Source organism: Podarcis gaigeae (assembly GCF_964106915.1).
Source record: "Podarcis gaigeae genome assembly, chromosome: 12".
NCBI classification, from domain to species: Eukaryota; Metazoa; Chordata; class Lepidosauria; order Squamata; family Lacertidae; genus Podarcis; species Podarcis gaigeae.
In genome coordinates this window covers 50,609,730-50,634,534 of record NC_139688.1, presented here as the reverse complement: position 1 = coordinate 50,634,534, position 24,805 = coordinate 50,609,730, and the positions used below count along the sequence as shown (strand labels likewise).

The 24,805-nt window shown below is 43.2% G+C and overlaps 2 protein-coding genes across 4 annotated transcripts in view; both read left to right on the top strand.

Moving 5' to 3' along the window:
- Window positions 1–1,968: 1,968 nt before the first annotated feature.
- Window positions 1,969–10,784, top strand: TMPPE (transmembrane protein with metallophosphoesterase domain). Of its 2 annotated transcripts, none has more exons than XM_083705995.1 (2): window positions 1,969–2,100; window positions 8,810–10,784. In XM_083705995.1, the coding sequence occupies exon 2, from the start codon at window positions 8,945–8,947 to the stop codon at window positions 10,271–10,273; it is 1,329 nt and encodes a 442-aa protein (XP_083562121.1). In that variant the 5' UTR covers window positions 1,969–2,100; window positions 8,810–8,944; the 3' UTR covers window positions 10,274–10,784. The 2 variants fall into 2 exon arrangements, with proteins under 2 accessions (XP_083562121.1, XP_083562122.1); XM_083705996.1 differs by having other exon boundaries at window positions 1,993–2,100; window positions 8,856–10,784.
- GLB1 (galactosidase beta 1) overlaps window positions 1,978–24,805 on the top strand; it is a 42,456-nt gene continuing 19,628 nt past the window's right edge. The window contains exons 1-8 of one of the 2 annotated variants that reach the window (XM_083705828.1): window positions 1,987–2,100; window positions 11,370–11,540; window positions 12,674–12,843; window positions 15,180–15,330; window positions 17,815–17,875; window positions 18,466–18,560; window positions 20,292–20,472; window positions 21,826–21,884. In XM_083705828.1, coding sequence (XP_083561954.1) covers window positions 12,812–12,843; window positions 15,180–15,330; window positions 17,815–17,875; window positions 18,466–18,560; window positions 20,292–20,472; window positions 21,826–21,884 — 579 coding nt within the window. In that variant the 5' untranslated portion in view covers window positions 1,987–2,100; window positions 11,370–11,540; window positions 12,674–12,811. Of the gene's footprint in view, window positions 2,101–11,369; window positions 11,541–12,673; window positions 12,844–15,179; window positions 15,331–17,814; window positions 17,876–18,465; window positions 18,561–20,291; window positions 20,473–21,825; window positions 21,885–24,805 lie in introns of both variants that reach the window. The other variant, XM_083705827.1, reaches the window with a different exon arrangement.

Sequence of the window (24,805 nt, the reverse complement as noted above, 5' to 3'; positions counted from 1 at the left end):
TTCCCAATTTCCATACAAATAGCAGAATCAAATAAAAACAGAACAAATTATAATTATATACCCTTTGGATTCCCAGGCTCCACCCACCCTTTTCCCGGTTTCAGTCCCCAATAATGCTTAGGTTTCAGTGTAGTAATGTTTAGCTGTCTAAGAGGCATGTAGCCTGGGAGAGCACCTCTGTGGATTTCTGCAGAAGGCCCTGTGAAGTGTTCATCCTGGTGTGCAGAGGGTATGTTTGGTAATCAAGGATTGTTCAGTTACTTCCCAATTTGGAAGCCTTTGAATCAAATCAAGAATACACTATAGCTGAGTTTCTAGACTGGTGACCAGGCGTGGCTGCCAGGACCATATAACACCGGAGAGGATCTTCATTGCCTCCCAGTGCATTTCCAAGCACAATTCAAAGTGTTGGTGCTGACCTTGAAAGCCCTAAATGGCCTCAGACCAGTATACCTGAAGGAGCTTCTCCACCCATTGTTCAGTCTGGACACTGAAGTCCAGCTCCGAGGGACTTCTGATGGTTCCCTCACTGTGAGAAGTGAGGTTACAGGCAGTGGTGTCCAAACTTTTTTCAAAGAGGGCCAGATTTAATTAAGCGAAGGGCCGTGAGGGCCAACCAAAGATGTTAACCTTTTTTTAGGATTGAAGTTGTTGAGGTTTTTTTTTAGGATTTTACCCCAGGAAATAAACTGCTACAGGGACCGGATTAAACCAACCGGCGGGCCGGATTAGGCACCCAAAATGGACTTTGGACATGCCTGCCTTCTCAGCGGTGGCACCCTCCCTGTAGAACACCCTCCCATTAGACTTTTAGAATATGGTTACCAGATTTCCTTGTTTCCCGGGGATAGTCCCCAGATTTACAAATCTGTCCCTGGACAAAATCTGTCCCCTGATTTCATTCACTGTCCCCAGCCTTATATTTTAAGTGTTGTAGATTTAGTAGTAGGGAATGAATGTTGTGTAAGTGGTTCAACAGCACGAGACACATCATTTGAGGACTTCCATTGAAGCAAAATGGCGGGCGCAACAGCAGCAAGCAGCTCCTAAAGCCAGCCAGAGCCAACTGCGCTACCAGGCTGGCTCTGGGCTGCTGAGACTGCCGCTGTTGAGGGGGAACCGGGGATGCCTGGCACGTCAACTGGGGAACCGCTGACACCACCTTGCAACCCAAATCGAGCCAGGAGTGAGAGCACCTAGCCACCCGGCCAACTGCCCAGTGGTGCTCCGGGAGGGCCAGGAAAACCCTGGAGCCAATGCAGGGAGAAGTAGGAGAGGAGGAGAAGGAAGAGAGAGAAAGAGGAAGGAGAAAAAAGAGGGGAGCCCTGACCTTGCTGCGCTGCTGCTACTGCCACTGAGGAGAGGTAGGAGAGCGCCAGGTGGGCTGAGCGCAGGCCTGGTCTGAGCCTACTCCACAGCACCTAGCGCTCCAAGAGAGCAAGCTGGGACCCAGAGGAAGGCCACACAACAGAGGAGACCACAGAAGAGAAGATATGACTTCTTAATCTTTTTTAAAAATAAAAAAAAACTTTTTTCTTTTCAAAAAAAAAGTACCCCAGATTCTTTGAAAAAAACATGGTAACCTTATTTTAGAAGATATCTGAAGGCAGCCCTTTATCAGGAAATTTTCAACGTTTGATGTTTTACAATTTTACACACACACACACACACAAAACAATGCAGGAATTTTATTGCTCTCAGTTGCAGAATAAAAATGTGTTTTTTTCCCCCTTAATTGCAATGGTGTTTTTTTTGCAAATGCCTTATGGGTGATTTACATGCTTCAAGAGCAGCATCGACAATAAATAGACGCGATGAAGAAAAATAATGAAGCTGGCAAAGTGTTTAAAAACCGGCGTCACCTTTTTCTGAATTCATTTTCCTCCCTCTCCCCTCCCCATCTCTTCTTTCCTTTTTCCCCCGCATTGCAATTGGCTGGTTGGGGGAACCCGAGGCGGAAGCTCCAGTCAGCTGACTCCAAAGTCAGGCGGTCTGAAGCTGAAACGACCTTCCTTTTCCCATCATCTGGGTTTTTTTTGGGTTGCCGCAATGTTTGCTCTCCTCTTACTGCATCTTCTGCATGCGGGATTTGGATCGCCTGTAAGTTGATATTGCTGCTGCTATATCCCCCTCCCCATTTCCCCGATCGTAGCCTTGGTGATTTCTTGCGCAGGAGAAAGGCACTCTTTTGCATTTCCGCAGTGGGCTCCCCGGAGCAGTGGAGGGTTGTGGGTCTGCTGCGTTATGGTAAGCGCAGTGCAATTCAATTCCACGCACCGCCATTTCTGAATGCAAGTGGGTCTCCTGTACGATGAGGGCTGGGTCGGGTGTGTGAAGAACAGGAGGGAACCGAGCCTTAGCAGAGGGATCTGCGAGGACTGCATAGGGTTTTGAGCAGAATTCTGATTGAGGAAGCGCACAGAAAATAGCCAGAGTTGCAAAAGGGTGTGTTTCGCTTCGGCTGCTTTGCTCTGTGTACGTGAAAACATCCTTATCATCGCCTAGCCCAGAGATCCACACAAGATTGAGGCCGTGATGCTTTTCCTCTGTTGCTGAACTCCCAGAGTGCTCTATAAAACGAATTTACTCCCCTGTCTCTAGCAAAGGAAGGGAGCGAGCCACGAGTGGACTTTGGAAAGCAGGTGACAGGTTGAAAGACTTCCTGTTGCATTTTAAGTGAAATAAATCAATGCTAGCCAGTATTGCATTGTATAAGGGTGGCACTGTGGGTTAAACCACAGAGCCTAGGACTTGCCGATCAGAAGGTCGGCGGTTCAAATCCCTGCAACAGGGTGAGCTCCCAATGCTCGGTCCCTGCTCCTGCCAACCTAGCAGTTCAAAAGCACGTCAAAGTGCAAGTAGATAAATAGGTACCGCTCCGGCGGGAAGGTAAACGGCGTTTCCATGCACTGCTCTGGTTCGCCAGAAGCGGCTTAGTCATGCTGGCCACATGACCTGGAAGCTGTATGCCGGCTCCCTCGGCCAATAAAGCGAGATGAGCGCCGCAACCCCAGAGTCGGCCACAACTGGACCTAATGGTCAGGGGTCCCTTTACCTTTTACCTTATTGCATTGTATGGTAGTCTGGGAGAGAAGTTCTGGGACCCTTGAGCTTCATGTAATCTCAGGACTTACAAGTGGCTGGGTGGGTTTTTTCCTGGCAAATGTCACGTTTTGCAGCAGGACTGATGGATCAGCAAAACCACGCAGGGGTTGTCAATTCCCCATGTGCTTTACTAATCCAGAGGTCTAGTTAGGTAGTCTCAACAGACTGACCAATGTAGTTCCAAACACCTTGCTAGGAAGCAGGGGCGCCGACTTATAAAAAATATTGGGGGGGGCCATACCGGGGTCCTGCCCCGGGAAGTTTTCTAAATTTTAGATGAAAATTAGTGAGTTTTAAAGTTTTTTAAAAGTATTTTAGAGTCATATGATCAACATTAGAACCCCGAAAACTTTACTTTTGTCTGTTGTATGTCTGTGAAATATATTTATGCAAAACTTAATAAAAAAAAAAGAAAAAAAGAAAAAGAAAACTCGACTCTCTATAACCTCACACTCCGGGAAACTCGACAAGCCTGAAAGACTTTTTGGCTTTGAAAAAAGAAACAAAACATAAACACGCACGGTATTTTCGTAAAAAGCTAATTTAATTTACGGTAACAATTATGCTTATAGACTATTACAGAGCAGTGAATATATAGCTCTGAAAAGACTGAAATGATATTTAAATAAATCCTAAACTATCATTAAAAGAATAAAACATAAAATATTGTTGTCGCACAGTAATAGCACTTTGATTAATAAGTGAAATAGCTAATTTAAGCTTACTTTGAATAAGGCTGAGGGTTCATTAAATAAAAATAATATCTCAAAGTTAATGCTTTAATACAGTTAATAAAGTTAATACAGTATGCCTAATACTGTATGTAAATACTGTAATACTGTATGTAAATAACGGGCTTTAATTGGGTCTTACACCCTAAAAATATATTAAGTATTTGAAAATAACTAATACAGTACTATAGTAATATAGAAATACAGTACTAAACTAGTACTAATATTTCGAAACTGAAAATTTAACATTCTGTATGTATTTAATTCTCTATTTTATAAAGATTTTTAATATCTGACAGTGAGTTTGGAGTAGCCCAATGCAAAAATCCTGAGGATCCATGTGGATCCATGCTTTGTAACCACGTTTTTGCACCACTGTGACCCTAGGCAAGAGTGGGTGCGTGATTTTTTGGGTGCAAGATGTAGCCATGGACATGCTATGTGATCTGATGGTGAATTTGGGGTGACCCAATGCAAAGATCCTGAGGATCCATGTGGATCCGTGCTTTGTAACCACGTTTTTGCACCACTGTGACCCTAGGCAACAGTGGGTGTGTGATTTTTTTGGTGCAATATGTAGCCATGGACATGCTATGTGATCTGATGGTGAATTTGGGGTGACCCAATGCAAAGATCCTGAGGATCCATGTGGATCCGTGCTTTGTAACCACGTTTTTGCACCACTGTGACCTTAGGCAACAGTGGGTGCGTGATTTTTTTGGTGCAATATGTAGCCATGGACATGCTATGTGATCTGATGGTGAATTTGGGGTGACCCAGTGCAAAGATACTGAGGATCCATGTGGATCCGTGCTTTGTAACCACGTTTTTGCACAACTGTGACCCTAGGCAACAGTGGGTGCGTGATTTTTTTGGTGCAAGATGTAGCCATGGACATGCTATGTGATCTGATGGTGAATTTGGGGTGACCCAATGCAAAAATCCTGAGGATCCATGTGGATCCGTGCTTTGTAACCACGTTTTTGCACCACTGTGACCCTAGGCAAGAGTGGGTGCGTGATTTTTTTGGTGCAAGATGTAGCCATGGACATGCTATGTGATATGATGGTGAATTTGGGGTGACCCAGTGCAAAGATCCTGTGGATCCATGCTTTGTAACCACGTTTTTGCACCATTGCAGCCCCAGGCAACAGTGGGTGCGTGATTTTTTTGGTACAGACTGTAGCCATGGACATGTAATGTGATCTGATGGTGAATTTGGGGTGACCCAATGCAAAAATCCTGAGGATCCATGTGGATCCGTGCTTTGTCACCACGTTTTAAATGGGGAGGGAAGGAAAAACACAGAAGGGACAACAAGCACAAAAGGGGTGTGCGGAAAAGCAGCTGGCTAAGAATGCAGGGGAGGAGTTTAACGGGGTGGGGGGAGGAAAGGAAGGCAAAAGCCCCCCCCCCAAGCCAGCCCTCTCTCTCTCTCTCTCTCTCTCTCTCTCTCTCCCTCCCACCTGCATGTTTTACGCTGCCTGCGAGTCCCTAGAGCACGGAGAGGAGGAGGTGGTGGGCTGGAGCCTGCAGTGTGACTAGGAAAGAATTAGAAGGACTCGATCCTTTCCTTAACCCTCTGCTTGCCAGGAGGGCAGGGGATTCTCTGCTCTTTGTTGAGTTTGAGCAAACACAGCAACAGAAGCGGGTGGGCAGTAAGACCCTGAGGCAGAATGCAGGAAAGCAGCAGCTTCCGCCTTCCCTCCGCCCGACCGCCCGATCTGATTTTTGCCTGATTTTTGCCTATTATTGCCCCTGCGCTTCCGCGAGTCAGCTCCAGGGACCACACATTCGCTCAATAACACGCACAGACATTTCCCCTTACTTTTTAGGAGAAAAAATCTGCGTGTTATAGAGCGAAATTTACGGTAATAATTTTCTTAAATTATTGGGGGGGCGGAGCCCCCCAAACGAATTTTTGAGGGGGCTGGGGCCCCCACAGGCCCCATGGAGTCGGCGCCTATGCTAGGAAGTGCCCCTTCTTTAAGCTGCTCCCCCCCCCCCAAGCTTCCTATATTGGAACTATGGCTGATTGAGAAACTACCTTTTGGAGTTGCATTCCTTCTTAGTTTTTCACCTGAAAAATGATTTTATGGCCCTTTGCACATTCTGTATTTTTTGTGATGTCACATACTTTTAAAAATTTGAGGTAAATTAGGAAACTTTGAAAATACGTTCTGCCTAAATTGTCACATGGCTTTTCCTTTCTAGAATTGCATGTCTGCGATAGATTCTCTGATGTTTTTATATGTTTAACTGTTGGTTAAAATCTGTAGCTTCCACTTTTTAAAATATTGAATTTTGTTTTATTCTTCTGTATTTGTGTGGTCCCCCCTGATTCTTTGGTGCAATTAATTTTATTATTTATTGGATTTATCTACAAAGGTCTTTATCTTTCTACTGTGTTGAAATATTTAAATAATAATACAGCTCATTAGGTAAAGGGACCCCTGACCATTAGGTTCAGTTGTGGACGACTCTGGGGTTGCAATGCTCATCTCGCGCTATAGGCCGAGGGAGCTGGCGTACAGCTTCCGTGTCATGTGGCCAGCATGACTAAGCCACTTCTGGCAAACCAGAGCAGCGCATGGAAACGCCATTTACCTTCCTACCGGAGCGGTACCTATTTATCTTCTTGCACTTTTGATGTGCTTTCAAACTGCTAGGTTGGCAGGAGCTGAGACCGAGCAACAGGAGCTCATCCCGTCACGGGGATTCGAACCACTGACCTTCTGAACGGCAAGCCCTGGGCTCTGTGGTTTAGACCACAGCACCACCCACATCTAATGCTGCTCATTAGCAGTAGCATAAAAGGAAATGAAATATCTGTTCAGCTGCTACTTTACATACAGTATGCATATTTTAATCCAGTATTATGTAACCTTTTGCTAGAGGCTATTAGGTGTTGCTGTCAGTGATTAAAATAAGCAAGCAGGCAGTGTTGTAGTTTTTAATAGCAACCAACTTTCACTCTTAATAGTATTCGATGTTGCACATTGTTATTTCTAGCCAGTTTATATGGACGCAACCACAGCATAATTTTTTCCTACATTAATTTTAGGAACAGGAATTGTTGCTTTGTTAGTACAAGTGAATGTTACATTATCTTGCTTTCATGAGCTTTGCTACTATGGAAAGTATAATTTTGGACAATCCAAAAAAACCATTGGCATGTTTGGGCAAAACAGTAACTAACAAACAACGTTAAGGTCCCCACAGCATTACGCATGGGAAACAATAGCTTAAACAAAGCATCCTTGTTGAGAAGAGTGGAATCACAATGGCTACAACCATGTCAAAGATCTGAACTTGTGAATTACAAGCATACTCTTGTCTGCTATATTGCCTAATTGTAAGGAGCAGTCTTCTTGTTCAGAGCCAGCCCATCCACGACACTAGATGAGGCAGCCGCCTCGGGCGGCAGAAATGGAAGAGGCGGCGCTCACATGAGCACATCGCCCCACTGTCACTGCAGAAGCAACCCAGGTAAGGGAGGCTTCAGCAGTGGCAGAAGGGCACTGTGTTCTCCTGGAAAGGAACTTAGGAAAGTACGTCTCCTTAAAGAGCAGCACTTTCTGAAGTTCCCCACCCCTCCCTGGCACAGCTTGTTAGAAAGGCAAGGCTTGAGGAGATGGAGAGGGGCTTGCAGAGCCTTGTGCCTCCTTCCATCATGGGGGCGGCAGGGGAAGTTCCGCTTCAGGCATTGACAGGTCTTAGACAACCCCTGGTCATGTGCCACAAACGAGACCACAAAAAAGTTCACAATTACAAGATTTTGTCAAGATTATACTGGCCAGGGTGGATAACATAACATTTGTGTTTGTGTGACTGATGTGTTCGTGATTTTTTTTTTTAAAGTTTTCTGATTTTGTGCCAGTTGGGCTTGTGTTTGCTGATGCTGCAGCTGCTGTGGGACAAAAACATTACGCAGGAACAGGAATTGACTCACCCTGTGTAGCAATCAGTCCTTTCCTTTCTCGCCTCACCTAGCTGTGATGTGTCATTTTGGTGCCACTGCTAACCAGGACCATCTGAACAATATAAGATGCATTCCTAGAGCATCCACTGTATCTGTATCAGTTTGTGGTGCTGAACCCACAATATGAGACAATATTTCTGAAAGCTGAGTAAACTTTGAGGGTGGGAACACTACTTATGAACTGCTAGCTGTAGTTGAATTGGTTCAGAGAAGGATCGTTTCTGATTCTTGTGGAAACAGGTTATACACCTGATGCCTAAAATGTACAAAGTAAGAATACATTGTGGACATAAATGTGCTGCAAAGAGTCGCTGGAGGCCTCTTCTCGGAAGCTGGCTGGTACGCGTGAGGGAGGAGATGGCTGAACTCCAGGATGTAGAGTTCAGCCATCTCCTCCCCTGGTCCTCCCTTGGGGCTCAGATGTACTCACGCGTAGCAGCCGGCTTCTGAGGAGAGGCCTCCAGGGGAGGGAATATTCCAGAGCCCTGTGGCCAAAAACCACCCCCTTGCTCTTCTGGCCCAGATCTCCCAGTTCTGGCCAGTGAGCTTCTCAAACGGCACAATAAATGTGGAGGTTTTTGAATCGGACGGTTACACTTTCTGAAGCTCAAAATATGCTGCTGCATATGCAGTGGTACCTCGGTTGTCAGACGTAATCCATTCCAGAAAACTGTTTGACTTCCAAAATGTTCGACAACTGAGGCGCAATGAGGGGTCGGCAAATTCCATTGAGAAAATGGAGAAATGTGCCTCAGAAGTTGTTCGACTTCCAAGGCGTGTTCAAAAATGGACGCATTCACTTCTGGGTTTTCGGCATTCGTGTTCCGATTCGTTCGGCTTCCAAGATGCTCAAAAACCGAGGTTCCACTGTACTTCTAATTCATTGTGTTTTGAAAATATTTTTGAGAAAGCAATAGTTTTTTTTAATCATAAAATGTAGTGTCGCAATTGCTGTGTATCATTGGTTCCTTTTTCCTGGTTTCTACACTAGGGAATGTTCTTTATTATCCAGAGCTGATGGTATTACTGGGTTTCAGACCAAGAAATCCCTCCAGAGCTACGTTGTTGCCTGCTGGAAAATATTGTAGAAGAACAAGGAAGAATCTGGGACCTTTTAAGAATAAAGATGATCTTCAAACAGTTGTCCCCTAAAACTAAGGCTGCAGCAGTTGCTGGAATTGTCTTCTTCTCCATGATAGCATCTCGGACATTTTTGGCTGGCAGGATTGAAGAGAAGCGTTTGAGGTGGCTGGTCAGACTGCAGATGTTACTATTTGCCAACGCCCTGATGTTCATAGGATCGCTTCACATATGGAGAAGCCTTGTGACCGTGTTCTACAGATCACCAACTCCCATGTTGTCCTGTTTCACCTTATGGAAAACAACTGTGTTAATGTTCCTGATTTTGGCACACTCCAGCTTTTTTACAGTTCTGCTGCTTGTTGCAGAGGAACCATATTTATTTTCTTTAGCTGCTCATACCTGCCTTGGAGGGTACATCCTCCTTATATTCTGCCTCTTTGTCCTAGGCTCCTTGGAGCAACTTTATAATCTCTTGCTCCAAAGACAGGCAAAGATGGGCAGTGCCAGTAAAAATGCCAAACTGGCAATAAAGCCAGCTCTAGCGGTTGTGTTGACGGTTGTGTTGACCGTTCTGGGACTCCTCAATGCTTCTCAACCTCCTGCAGTGAAGTCAGTAGAGATTCCTCTTCACAAACTGCCACTGTCTATGGACCAATTGAAGGTGGTCTTGCTTTCAGATATTCACCTGGGGCCAACCATTGGCAAGACCAAACTGGAAATGGTTGTAAAAATGGTTAGGGCCTTGAAACCGGATATCACGGTGATTGTGGGTGACTTGACTGATTCTGACGTGAAAGGCCTTGGGCATGCTGTGAAACCTCTTGGCATGCTTAACTCCCCACTGGGAACTTATTTTGTTACAGGCAATCATGAGTACTATACCTCTGATGTCAACAGTTGGTTTGAAGTGCTGAGATCACTAAACATCCGCCCTCTGCATAATGAGAACATCAAGATTATGTCCCCCAAGGGTAGGAGCACCGATTGGTTTTGTCTGGCAGGGGTAGACGATATTGAGGCTACTGCAATGCATTACCCTGGCCATGGGATGGATTTAAATAAGGCTCTTGGAGACTGTGGCACAGATCATGCCATCATTCTTCTTGCCCACCAGCCACTTGCTGCTAAATGGGCTCTCCAAGCTCGGCCAGATATAAATTTGATCTTGTCTGGGCATACTCACGGAGGGCAGATATTTCCTCTGAATATTGCTGCCTATTTCTTGAATCCATTCTTTGTTGGCTTGTACAAGGTCGGACAAAACACTTTTGTGTATGTTAGCCCAGGGACGTTTTATTATGGAATGCCAATGAGATTGGGAAGTAGAGCAGAAATAACTGAGATAATTCTGCGTTCTCACTCATCAGCATAAAATAATTTATTTCATTTGGCTTGTCCAGTGCAGCTTCTTGTTCATAAAATGCCACATTTTCTCTGGAATACTGCTGAGCAGGTGCTTAGACCTGCAAGTCATGGAATCTTCTATTACTTCTGTTACCAAGCCCTGTTTTGAAATTAAAGTGGTATATAAATTAATAAAGAATCATTATAATGAATAAGATGAAGTACAAAATTTAATAGCTTTTTGGGATGCTACCTTTGAAACTCCCCTGAAACTTTAATGAAAACTCTGAGAATAGCCTACGTTTGGGGTGTGTAACATTGCCCCAGGTAAGAAACTGTGAAACAACAAGGTTGTGAGACAAGTTGTCAAAGCAGAATGTTGCGTTTTTGAAAATTCCTATTATTTTCTGCTTTTGTATGGTGGCACTTTCGTATTTATCCAGAGTTCTTGCATTGATTTCTGTATTGGAAGGTTATGTTTTGACCTGTGAATTGCTGTTGAAATTGTTGTTGAAATGCATTAAAAATATTAAATTAAATTAAAACGTACTCATTGTTGTGGCTTTTGGTGTGTTGTGTATTACTGCTTCTGCTTTGTGTATTGTGACCTACTCTGAACACAATCTCCTTTTGTGGAAAGTGGTATACAAATTAAAAGAAGACTCAAATCTAGCCCTGACTACAAGTAGGAGTCTCTTCCCCAGCGACATACATCGAACTTATTACTAAACTGAAAACTCTGGAGAGAACTGGTCTGAATAGAGATATTGGATTCTTGTCTCGTTACATATGCTAAAGCTATTTTTGGTCGCCTGCTTACTATCCCTTGCTTTTCCCCTCAGGACTAAGTGCAGTTGTTAACAGTCCAACAGTCCAACAGTGTACCATACCCATTGAGTCCCATCACCCATCTCCTACTACCCTTCTGAGAAAAACCCCTCCCCACCCTCCCACTATATATAAGGGTCTGGTGACTTCACTTTCAGTATATCTGAAGAAGTATGCATGCACACGAAAGCTTATACCCAGAACAAATTTAGATGGTCTCTAAGGTGCTACTGGACAATTTTTTAATTTTTTATTTATTCTGTACTGTTGGTGAGAGTGTCCCTGCTCATCCCAAGTGGACCTTGCGGTAGGATTGCTATCTTGTCCTGCTGTGGAAGAACTAAGTCATGCTGTGGAAGAACTTAAATGAGACTGTTTTGGTGGAATTAAAATCTTATTTTAGTACACGACCCAAGGAAAGAACTTGCAACTTCTGCCTGAAATAGAGAAGTACGGTAGAGTGATTAGTAAGTAGATATTTAATTATATAGCACTGTCCGTATGCATGGTGGTGGATGGAATGCAAGAAGAGGACAGGTCCCTGACTTGAGTTTACAGTCTAAAAATCAGTACAGGGAACAACAAAGAAAGCAGTCAGGGAAATGGGGAAGCAATCTGTGATTATTTCAGTTATGCTTAGCTACCTGTAGGGCATGGGAACTAGGGGATTGTTCCAAAGATTTCATAGAACAGTTGGCTTTTAAACCATGAGAGGTGGCATCAGGCAGGTGTTCTGACAAATGGGTTCAAGCTAAACTGGGCAGCGAGGGCAGAGCTTTTAAGGTTGGTGGGATGTGAAGAGCAAGAGATCCAAGACAGAAGAAGATCAGGGTTGGGAGAGAGAGGACGGCTAATATAGACCTAAAGGCATGCACCTATAGAATAGGGTTATGAACGAAAAATATTAAAATAAGAGGGTTGAAAGAAAAAGCGGAAGGTAGCAATGTACAGTGGTACCTCAGGTTACAGATGCTTCAGGTTACGGACGCTTCATGTTACAGACTCTGCTAACCCAGAAATAGTACCTCAGGTTAAGAACTTCCTACTTCTGCTGTAAAGGTTAAAATTGTAATTTTGGTAATGTTTGATCAGCACAGCGGTGCGTTTTGGGTCTTGTATGTGTGGTGGTCAGTTCTGTTACTGTTTGCCTTAAACGAATAAATTCTAGACCGGAGGTGGGAAAATGTTGGTTAGAGGAAAGTGTGCCTCCCTCTCCTAGCATGGAAGGGCCATGTCTCTGCTTGTGTTAAAAAATAAAATAGAATACTATGGATTGAGATTATGATGAAAAGGAAGGAAGTTAGTAACTTGAATTAGTTAATTGTAGGTATTAGAAAATGAGTACTGGAAAATTGCTAAATGAGATTTAATGAAAATCAGTTAGGAAGGATTTGAGGAAGTCACTTAACAATGGAAATTAGCTTGGGTTTTGATTGGAAGAAATTGTCTATGTTTGTCTGTTTTCTATATGTTTTGTTTTCTGTGTTATGTTGTATTTGTTTAAAATTTGGAAATTCAATAAAAAAAAATTGAAAATAGAAAAAAAATTCTGTTCTTTCCCGAAAGCTAAAGCTCCTGTCCACCTAACATATCTTCACAGGTCACATCCCAGAGAAGCTTTGGGATCGATTATGCCCACAACTGCTTCCTCAAGGATGGTAAACCATTCCGTTACATCTCGGGCAGCTTCCATTACTCCCGCGTTCCCCGGTACTACTGGAAAGACCGCCTCTTGAAGATGAAGATGGCAGGTCTTGATGCCATCCAAACGTAGGTAGCAAGAGTGGTTGTCAGGCAACCATTAAAAGGGGTGAGGCATTCTCTGAAGATACGGCCCGAGTTATGTATTGACTTTATTGGCAAAGAGCCAGAAGGTGTAGCAATACAGGAAACTCATTACAATTGTAGGAGAAAAATTGGCTAGAGTCCAGTTCATAAGATCTGTTGCCCGTTTCCCAACTAAAAGGTAGCCAGGAACACATTCTAAAAGCGGTGTAATACAGTTGTTTACTCTTGACTTCCGTTTATTCCAGAGCAAGGTACTGCTACCTAAAATGAGCAGATATATACCGTATTTTTCGCCCCACGGGGTGCACCGGCCCATAGGGCACACTGGGGCAGGGGAAGCCCGAGCTTCCCCCAACTCCAGCCCCCAGAACAGGCTGCTATCCGCAAGCCTAGGGAGCCCGGCAGGAAGTCGCGCCGGTCTCCCCAGGCTTGTGGATATCTTCCCGAAGCCCGGGGTGCGTGGCTTAGCGTGCCCCAGGCTTTAGGATGCAGGCAGCTCCCACCGCCAGCCTCCAAACCAGGTCAGGGAACAGTGGGAAGGCACGCTCCGCCTCCCCGCTGTCCCCCGAGCTTGTGGGGCTGGCGGTGGGGAGAAGCGCTGCTTTCCCCACCTCCAGCCTCCAAACCAGGTCAGGTTTGGAGACTGCTATCCGCAAGCCTTGGGAGCCCGGCGGGAACTCCCGCGGAGCTCCCAAGGCTTCCGGATAGCTTCCTGAATCCTGGAGAGGAAGAGGGGTCGGTGCGCACCAACCCCTCTCGCTCTCCAGGCTTCAGCGAAAGCCTGCATTCGCCCCATAGGACACACACACATTTCCCCTTCATTTTTGGAGGGGAAAAAGTGCGTCCTATAGGGCGAAAAATACGGTATGTGCATCCAGCTTATTGCTTCTGCCTCCCTTGTGCGGGAGTTCAAGAGGTATTGGCGCAGTCATGCATTTCTGCCTGCTTGCTTCTTCAGGGGGGGAGAAAGCAGAACAGTATGCTGTGCTTTAAAGTATGTCAAAATGCTTCTCCAGGGTAAAAGTTGCTTTCTGCAATTTGCATATACTGCAAATTAAGAAAAGTTGGATGCACTTGATCATTCTTCTTCTTATTATTATTATTTTACTTCTTCTAGTCATGGGGAAAGTCTATGCCATCTATCAAGATTTTACCAAGCTTTGCCCATTTGTTCTCCAGACTATTTTTGCAGGGTCAGCAACTAGAACCTTGCTGCATCAAAAAGAAACAATACTGGTGCTCGTGTGACACTGAATTCTATGTCCCATCACCCTTCCTTGGTGACAGATTTTGTTCTTCTACCTTCTCCATGACCTGCTCCTCAGTAATGGCATTCTTATTTAGAGCAGATATAATGACAAACCTTTTTCAGTATTATGCTTTTGTGAAAGCTTTGCTGCTTTTGCACCTCTAAAACTGCAATATCCCTATCAACTTAGCCCTCCCAAAGTGTGATTCTAAGACAGAGCCACCAGAGAGAGCTAGATTCATGTGTTCTGACATCCTGGAGCAGCACAATCGCTTCATCATGCATGAGAAAAGCACAGTCTATACCGGGGCCAGCAACCTTTTTCAGCCGTGGGCCGGTCCACCATCTCCCAGACCATGTGGGGGCCGGACTATATTTTTTTTGGGGGAAATGAACGATTTCCTATGCCCCACAAATAACCCAGAGATGCATTTTAAATAAAAGCACACATTCTGCTCATGTAAAAACACCAGGCAGGCCCCACACATAACCCATAGATGCATTTTAAATAAAAGGACACACTCTACTTATGTATAAACACACTGATTACCGGACCACCCGCCAGCCAGATTGAGAAGGCGATTGGGCCGCATCTGGCCCCCGGGCCTTAGGTTGCCTACCCTTGGTCTATACTGAAAGGTTCTCCTGCGCGAGCCTTGTCAAAGTGAATGGCAACCGTACAAAAGCTTTGCTCATGTTAGAGAACTTTCCCCCGAGTTGTGTTAAAAATCTACGGAAAAACAAATCCTTTAGCTTGGATCCAAAGAGCCGCAAGCAGAGGAAAAAGTACGGTGTGCAGTTCTGTGCACGTAAGCACAAATCAAAACACACCAGATTGGCGCACAATTAAGAGGGAGAGGCATGATTTTCACATGAAGGAGAGTCTTTGCATGAATTCCCACCCAACTCTGAACCCCCTGGTGCGAAGGCCTGTTCATGTATTCAGAAAAGGAACACCTGCACTTCACATCCCACCTGGCTGTTAGCTGTAATTCCTTCAGGTGCAATTATATTGCTGCTTGTGTCATTTTTGTAATTCTAAAGTAAGTGGCGTATGTGGTATTTGCAGGTATGTCCCGTGGAACTTTCACGAAGTTGAGCCAGGAGTTTACAACTTCGCTGGTGATCGAGACCTTGAGAGTTTCCTGCAGCTTGCCGATGAGATTGGCTTGCTAGTCATCCTGAGAGCTGGGCCATATATATGTGCAGAATGGGACATGGTAAATATTTATCATCATTTGTTGAGGCCAGAGGGCATTGCACGAGAGGACGTGTTATCCCATGCTTTCCAGTGTATTGCAAAAAGTCTGTTCTTTTGCAGAAGCAGTTGTGTTGCAGGTTTGCTGCGCAAGCTTTCCCAATCGGCTATAACTGCACAGCCTGAATTTGCCAGGGTGGGATAGAATCCCAATAATAATAATAATAATAATAATAATAATAATAATAATTTATTATTTATACCCCGCCCATCTGGCTGGGTTTCCCCAGCCACTCTGGGCAGCTTCCAACAGAATATTAAAATACAATAGTCTATTAAACATTAAAAGCTTCCCTAAACCCAAGAATAGTGACAGTCTGGAAACGCTCTTGGTTTTCACGTTTGACTGACATTCACAAGATACTGGACATGGAATACCGTGATGCCCTAAATGCAGCTTGTCTGCTCATTTCCATCCCAAAACTGGTCCAACCCCACCTGCTCCTTCAACTATAGTCTTGGTTCAGTTCCTTGGCCATGCTGGAGTCCAACAAAAAGAAGAGAATCAAGAAAAGCCATTTTAAAATATGGTGGTTTTAAGTCAATATTGGAATCGGTGCTTATATAGTTGCTTATATGAGTTTGGGTGCTAGGATTTTCCTGCATAATGTGATGCTATCATCAATCATGGTATTGAGCAGTAGGGCTGGGCGATATCTGGTTTTCAACATCCTGATGTATCACCAGCTAAACATCAGAATACTCCAGTATATATCACAATGCCTGAAATAAGGATGGAGCTATGTAGAGGCATTGGCTGGCTTCACGGTTTTCCCCACATTGTGATTTTTGCATAGCGCACAAACACACACACACACACACACACACACACACACAGTATATTGCCAGGTCAAAAATTATGAAACCAATATAACGATATGGACTTCAAACCAGTTTTGGAAGATAAATTAATATATCACCCAGCTCTAACACCCATCGTGATTTGTGATATATTGCCAAGTCAAAAACTATGAAACGGATATAATGATATTATATGGTATTATATATGATATTATATTCAGACCAGTTTTGGAAGATAAATTAAAATATCTCACCCAGTCCTATTTGGCAGATTTTAAAGGATGTGATCTTGATAATGTCAAAGGGAGCAGAGGCAGGCCGTTCTGCTCCACTTGCCCCTGATAGATTTTTAAGACCCACTTAGTACCAAACATAGAAGGGGCTGTTTGACCAAAACCTTCCTTACATCGGTTGCATGGCAGTGCCCACAAAGTGGCAGCAGCGGGTTCCCTGCAAGATCTCACGAGACCTTGCGAGATTTGGGCGACATATTGGTGAAAGCTGGCGCCACTTTGCCGGTGGCGGAGGTGCCTCTTAGGCTTCCGCTGCCTAAGCTGGCAGCCTCAGCATGTTTCATGTGTGTGCCAGTCCTGATACCAACCTCCTCAAAATGTTGTGCTGTGCCACCTCTGGGGGTGTGGAGCCATTTGGATGGCCCTCAAAATCCTTTGAAGAGGCCACTGTCCATTTGGATGAAGGTGGTGCAACACAACTCTGCTGGGGGCAGAGCCATGGCTTCATGCTGATTTTAGGGTTCTTTTACCCTGCTCTGAGCACTAGGTCAGGCCACGCAGCTCATAGACCTGCATTGTTAGGTAGTAGATGAGGACTGTGAATTCAGCATAGTAGCCCCAAGATTGTGGAACCCCTCCCAACTGAGATTAGAAAGGTTCCTTCCTTCCTGCACTTCACATGCATGACTAAGACTTCCTTCTTCCTGCAGGCATTTTAAAATAATGTTTGTTTTGATGATAATAATAAAAAAATGCGTTATTGTCCCGCTTTCTGTGGATTGTCTTAATGTGCACCACTTAGAGTTAATTTGGATATGCAGAAAATATTAAAAATAAATTTAAGGAACCTCAGAAAGAGGGGGAAGGAAGTCAAGTTTGGAAATGTTAAAATGACTGTAAAATAATAATAATAATAATAATAATAATAATAATAATTATTATTATTATTATTATTATTTTATTTATACCCCGCCCTCCCCAGCCAAGGCCGGGCTCAGAGCGGCTTACAAGCAATAATAAAAACCAGATGAATGATTACAACTTAAAAACAAAAATAAAATACAACATTAAAATAATGGAACATTAAAATATTAAAATGTAGCCTCATCGCAGGAGGAGAAGGAAAAGAAATGTATTGAAATGTATAAACCTGAAAATCATAAATTACACACACACACACATATATATAAATATAAAATGAACTCTGATGACAAAAAATGTACACCACTTAGAAATGTGAATAATTAAGGAGTATAAAAATGCCTTAAATGAACAAATAATACTATTCCTGCTGGCTGGCTATTATAGTAGATGCTTCCAGTGGGTGGAAATCCATCTATTTTCTGAGGCAAGTATCTTCATATGGTTTTGCTTTCCAAGTATATTTTATAATTTTCTTTTTTCCTTTCTAGGGAGGTCTACCTGCCTGGCTATTAGAAAAAGAAACCATCGTCCTTAGATCTTCTGATGCAGGTAACAAGTTCAAAAAAATCCTCAGTGTTCAATATCAGTACTTAAGATGACACTGCTAGAAGTCAAATGTGAAGTTCATACCTGTGAGCCACTTGCTATCCTCCCTCCCCCATGTGATCTCATGGCTTACCTCAGGTATGTGATTAAGCAGAGAAAGGTAACTTTATAGTTCTCTATCCTATATCCAGGGATAGTTAGAAATGATGGTATGAAGGGGAGCACATGGAAAACACACCTTGAATATGTGAATCAGCCCATAAAATGCTCTTTACACATTTTGGGGGAGCAGTGATGGAAGAGTTTAAGAGACAAGCAAGGGCTACTCCCATTTTTGAGCATCTAAACCATGACTGTTACTCAGTTCTGGCCCACACTTTAAGCAAAACATGGAGGTTTTTGGTTTGGCAGAGAGCTGAAGTAAAGAGAAACATGGCGGCCTTCATGTTAGCAATGCCAGGAATTTGAATCATTTGCGTACGTTTAATTATTTTATAGACATTCAAGGACTAAGCAACGGGGAAATAAACAACTTTTGCATAAAACAATTAATAACTTTCAATGTATGCAATCTCTCTTTTATATTTTTCCAGATTACTTGGCAGCTGTAGAAAGATGGATGGGGGTCTTACTACCAAAGATGAAGGTTCATCTTTACCAGAACGGAGGCCCAATTATTATGGTGCAGGTAAAATTATGAAATTGAAATAAATACATGCATGGAATTTCCTATAATATACATGAAAATTAAAAAAAAAACCACAAAAACCTGATTGCTGTTAGTGCCGAATTAGGAATAAAGATCTTATTTATTGAACATGGCGAGAACGACCATAGCCAGTACATGGAAAACATTGCAACTGTTGACCATGGATAAGTGGTTTGAAGCAGTCTGGCAGACAGCTTTGTTGGAAAAGCTAACATGGAAACTGCAGATAGCAAGAGGCCAAAAGAAAAATGATAACTTCTATACAGTATGGGGCGATTTTATTGAACACACAGATAGTGGAGCCCATAGGGGAGTAGTGTTTGGGGTGGGTAACGCAGTTTGGAATACATGAAGCATATGTTTTAACCTTTCAGATTAAATGTGCTCCTTCCTTTTAATGAGATTGGACCACACGATGTGTTATTTTATGGTTTTTAAGATTATGAGAAATATATGCTACTTTAAAATTTAAAAAAACAAGCAAGAAACAGTCCTCTTGAGAATGTGGGCCACACCGCCTCATTCCTACAATTTATTTCATTCATATATGTTTAGATCTCATTGAACAAATGGCTCACTTGCACATAGTGGCATCTAGATGGTTAGGATACTTCGCAGTGTGTTTGAGCCCTAAATTAACATACACCTAATCTAAGACTCTGGTGAGTAAAGAAGACAGAAGAGGGACTATTTCTACCTCTCCTCTCAACCTCAAAATGGAGGGCTCAGAATGTGGTTAAGCTGCTTCCAGGCTACCCAGGAAGTTGAAACTTGCTCTAACAGCAGCCTACGTTTCACTGATTACTAGGAAAGCCTTAAAAAATGGAGCATTTTTGCATCTAATAGTCAAAACCTGAGACACGAAGTTTTCCTCACTAGGTGCCATCACTCCAGCACATATTGAGCCTAGCAGAACGTGGAGTGTTTGGTTATGAGACTCCATTGGTTTTTCACACACTTCAGGCCGACCAAGGCTACAATCCTATATACGCATTTTCTCGAAAGTAAATATCATTGGCATGCATAGGTTTGCAGAGAGGGTTTAAAGAACACACCCAGACGTAGCTTGGAGCCTTCTTACAAAATGCAAGCTTCATTTACTAGTAGCGAATAAGCGTTTTACTTTTCTTCTAAAATGGCTCCACGTTAATGCAATGCAGTATTATGTATCACAGTCAAATACGGCAGCAGCTTTGATAATTCAATACAGGACTTTAAGAAAATAGATCATACTGAAAATTACTCCAGATATAATTGCTACTGCTAGACATCTTCCTGGGTCCACTATTATGTGAGTGGCACAAACTGCTTGCAAGGCAGAAGTCTGATAAGGAGATCGCTATAAATTAGTATTAAAAAGCAGTGTTATTGAATAGTATTTTAAGCTGCTTGCATGGATTTAAGTCAATATTTTTTGTTTCCTATGAAAAGAGGGTATTTAAAGCAGTTGGCATGTCTTGGGGACATCATAATAAAGACTGCTACTTTGGAAAAATGTTCCCCCAGAATTCGCAAAAAGATCTGCGGGAGAGGTTTTTAATTGTGGAAATATGATCTTATTTTAGTTTTGTTTTTGTTTTTTGTATGATTATTTGAACTTCTCTTGTTTTTCTACACATTATAATATTTCTATTTTTCGGTTAACTTCCATGCTAGTTGACGGTTGTCAGCTGTTTTTCCTTACTAATTTTATGTGTATGTTTGGTTTAGGTTGAAAATGAATACGGGAGCTACTTCGCCTGCGATTTTGATTACCTTCGTTACCTGCAGAGCCTTTTCCGTCAGCACCTGGGGGATGAAGTGGTGCTGTTCACCACAGATGGCGCAAGCAAGTTTTTATTGAGATGTGGGACTCTTCAAGGCCTTTATTCGACTGTGGATTTTGGACCAGGTTGGTTGCTGTCTTGGGCAGCACAACTAACTGGAAGCAAGCTTGTGGAAAATTTACTCGCAAGTACTGTATGGTGGAATTTATTCCCAAGTAAAGATGCAAAGATTTGGGCAAATATATATTTTTTCATTATTATAGAAACATAAGAAGTTACTGAGGCTAGTGGGATTCAGTTACTGGTGTGCTGAAAATTTAGATCGTGCAGTTATAGTCGATGGGGAACTCGTACACAACAAACCTACTTCTCCCAAAGAGTGGTATTTCTATAAGGAAAATATTGGGGAAATGCACATTTGAGCACCATTTAGATGTTCATCTGCTTTTCCTTAATTTGAATTATACCAAAGTAGTCCACACCTGCACACATTTGAATCGGTGCACATTATTATTATTATTATTATTATTATTATTATTATTATTATTATTTAATCCAGCAGGTATGGTGGTTTCTCCATCATGGATCCTCCATTTTAGGATTGCTTTTCCTAAACATTTTTTATATCTCTGCCCCCTGCCCCCTTTTATTTCTTCAGTTTATCAACTTTGGCAAGATGTGCTGGTCCTGCTGTTTGGGTTTTCTCTAGAGACAGGGGCTGACACTGGGGAATTTTGAAAAGCGTAGTATGTAGAGTTAAATTATTATAGTACGCCTTTCACCAGTATAATCCTATGATGTCATTCTGGGGTGGGTTTCTTTGCATTGAGCTTAACCTTGTGAGGGTTGTTTAGGTCCCATGCTTGATAAACCTATGGCTAGATACCCAAATGAACGCCCCTGTTATGAATGAGTGTGCTTTTTGTGTTCTGTTCAACAAGTCACCTCAAATATGTCTCTGTTGTGTTCAATTGTGCAAGTTTTTTTTTAGGTTAACATATTCCCAGCCTTCTCTTCTTCTTTAATTTGCTTTATGTAGTTATAGCCAGGCTCCCCTCTCATTCTTCTTGCACCTAGATTCTGTCCATAGTTTTCTTTAGAAAGTTTCCTGTCATAATTGATGGACTCTAGTTTCCCTTTTGCAATTCTCCAGTGAGTGTGGAATGCAAAATGTTTTTTTATTGACAGCACATGTGACTTTGTGTAGATATGTTGTGCACAGGGCTTTTTTCCCAGCCGGAACTTGCCAGAACTGAGTTCTGGCACTTCTCAAGTGGGCGCCATTGCTATTGTAAGAGAACAAGGCAGACATTAATGGTGAGTTCTGGCACCTCTTTTTCTAGAAAAATAGCACTGGTTCTGCATTAAGAAAGGCACGCTTTTCCATTTAAACAGGGCCAGCTGCAGGGTGTATTACAGATGTAGTAACGGCAGCATAGGAATCAGTTTTGACACTCTTTTTCTTCATTTCTTTGCAGGTGCTAATGTCACAGCGTCATTCTTAAATCAGAGACACGCTGAACCTAATGGCCCCTTGGTATGATTTCGCCCCTTCCCCTTATGTTCATACAATACTGCTGATATGAGTGCATAACAATACAAAGGTGGTTGTAAAGGTAAAGGGACCCCTGACCATTAGGTTCAGTTGTGGCCAACTCTGGGGTTGCGGCGCTCATCTTGCTTTATTGGCCAAGGGAGCCGGTGTACAGCTTCCAGGTCATGTGACCAGCATGACTAAGCCGCTTCTGGCAAACCAGAGCAGCGCGCGGAAACACCGTTTACCTTCCTGCCGGAGCGGTACCTATTTATCTACTTGCACTTTGACGTGCTTTCAAACTGCTAGGTTGGCAGGAGCAGGGACCGAACAACAGGAGCTCACCCCGTCTAGGGGATTCGAACCACCGACCTTCTGATCGGCAAGTCCTAGGCTCTGTGGTTTAACCCACAGCGCCACCCGTGTCCCTAAAGGCAGTTGTAGTAAGTTGTTATTAATAATGGGTTGAACTGAAGTACTGTAGGGTATACCAGATACATAGGCATATTTATGTGTTTCGTTATTCTTTTAAATGCCCCCAAAGAACTTCTTACGGACAAAATACAAGGCAGCAGGGATAATAAACTGAGGGAGTTCAACATATGTAGATGGGGAAAGTTTATGGTGGATGAGAAAGAACTGCACTTCAAACTAACTAACTAACTAACTAACTAACTAACTAACACAAAGCTTAATGCATGGGATTCTTTTGTATCTTCAGCTTGACGTAATCTTGGGTCCCTTTTGTCCAGATGTTGGGCAGTTGGGTAACAGGTTTAAGTACAGTGGTACCTCTGGTTACATACGCTTCAGGTTACATACGCTTCAGGTTACAGACTCCGCTAACCCAGAAACAGTACCTCGGGTTAAGAACTTTGCTTCAGGATGAGAACAGAAATCGTGCTCCAGAGGTACGGTGGCAGCGGGAGGCCCCATTAGCTAAAGTGGCGCTTCAGGTTAAGAACAGTTTCAGGTTAAGAACGGACCTCCGGAATGAATTAAGTACTTAACCCGAGGTACCACTGTAGTCTGAGAAAGCAGGGGCTTGCTTGATGGGTGGGGGGGAATCACCTATGGAAACGGATGAAGCGGCAAGCAGTGATCAGAAGTTGATTTCCTTCAACTCACGACATCAAAGTCCAACTCCTTGTCACAAAAAAGAGCCGACTAATATATTATTATTAATAATAATAATAAGGATAAAGTTAGCGTTGCCTTCATTTGCTAATAGAAATATACATCTGAAGAAATACAGGTCAGAGAGTCTAACGGCTTAATATAGAGGGGATGGAGCACTATTTTGCTATTGCTATTTTAAACCATTGGGCACTAGAAACCCATGTCAATTTACTGCCAATCATCCTGTCGCAGACCAGCTGATCCTGATCTGCTTACATCTCATTGCCCTTTCCTTTCCCCTTTGGTCTTGTAAGAAGGGCAGGAAACGACTGATAAATAGTGGTGATAAATATGAGCCAAACCACAGGCTATGCCTCAGGCACAAATACATGCTCTTCATATGGTCATTGGTCAGATCTTTAATATTAGCAAGGTTTTTTTGCTCATTACCACTAGTGGTAACATGGCACATTGTGCCGGCGGTGGGCACCTCAGTGTGCATGGCAGCCAACAATGTAAGAAAAGGCACAGCAGTTGTGGAAGAAATGTGAAGGAAGCTTAATAATCTTTAGTATCACCCTAACGAAAAGCATTTTGTGCTTGTGCTAGCAGTACACATGAAAAGGATCTAGGGATCTTAGTAGATCACAAGCTTAACATGAGTCAACAGTGTGATGAGGCAGCAAAAGAAGCTAATGCTGTTCTCGGCTGCATCAACAGAAGTATAGTTTCCAGATCAAGGGAATAGTATACAGTGGTACTTCTGGTTACATACACTTCAGGTTACATACGCTTCAGGTTACAGACTCCGCTAACCCAGAAATAGTACCTCGGGTTAATAACTTTGCTTCAGGATGAGAACAGAAATCGTGCTGCGGCACAGTGGCAGTGGGAGGCCCCATTAGCTAAAGTGGTACCTCAGGTTAAGAACAGTTTCAGGTTAAGAACGGACCTCCAGAATGAATTAAGTTCTTAACCCGAGGTACCACTGTACAAATGCAGTGGTACCTTGGGTTACAGACACTTCAGGTTACAGACTCCACTAACCCAGAAATAATACCTCAGGTTAAGAACTTTGCTTCAGGATGAGAACAGAAATCGCAGTGGGAGGCCCCATTACGTAAAGTGGTGCTTCAGGTTAAGAACAGTTTCAGGTTAAGAACGGACCTCCAGAATGAATTAAGTACTTAACCCGAGGTACCACTGTACTCTATTCTGCCTTGGTCAGACCACACCTGGTATACTGTGTCCAGTTCTGGGCGCCACAATTAAAGAAGGATGCTGACAAGCCGGAACAGGTGCAGAGGAGGGCGACCAAGATGATCAGGGGTCTGGAAACCAAGCCTTATGAGGAATGGTTGAAGGATCTGGGTATGTTTAGCCTGGAAAAGAGGAAACCAAGAGGAGATGATAGTCACCTTCAAATATCTGAAGGGCCGTCACGTGGAAGATGGAGCAGGTTTGTTTTCTCCTGCTCTGGAGGGTAGGATTCGAACCAATGGTTTCAAGTTCCAAGAAAGGAGATTCTGACATCAGGAAGAACTTTCTGACAGTAAGAGCTGCTTGACTGTGGAACAGACTCCCTCCGGAGGTTGTGAACTCTCCTTCCTTGGAGGCTTTTAAGCAGAGATTGATGGTCATTTGTCATGGATGCTTTTGTTGGGATTTATGAATTGCAGGGTTGGACCAGATGACCCGTGGGGTCCCTTCCATCTTTACAATTCTATGATTCTAACATGAACTTTATACCTACATTGGCAGAATCTATTTTATGTACCATGGGTTGGGTTCGCTCAAAGATGTTG

What these genes read in the sequence shown, in the direction of transcription:
- TMPPE (XM_083705995.1), top strand. Translation starts at nt 8,945, where the DNA reads ATGATCTTCAAACAGTTGTCCCCTAAAACTAAGGCTGCAGCAGTTGCT.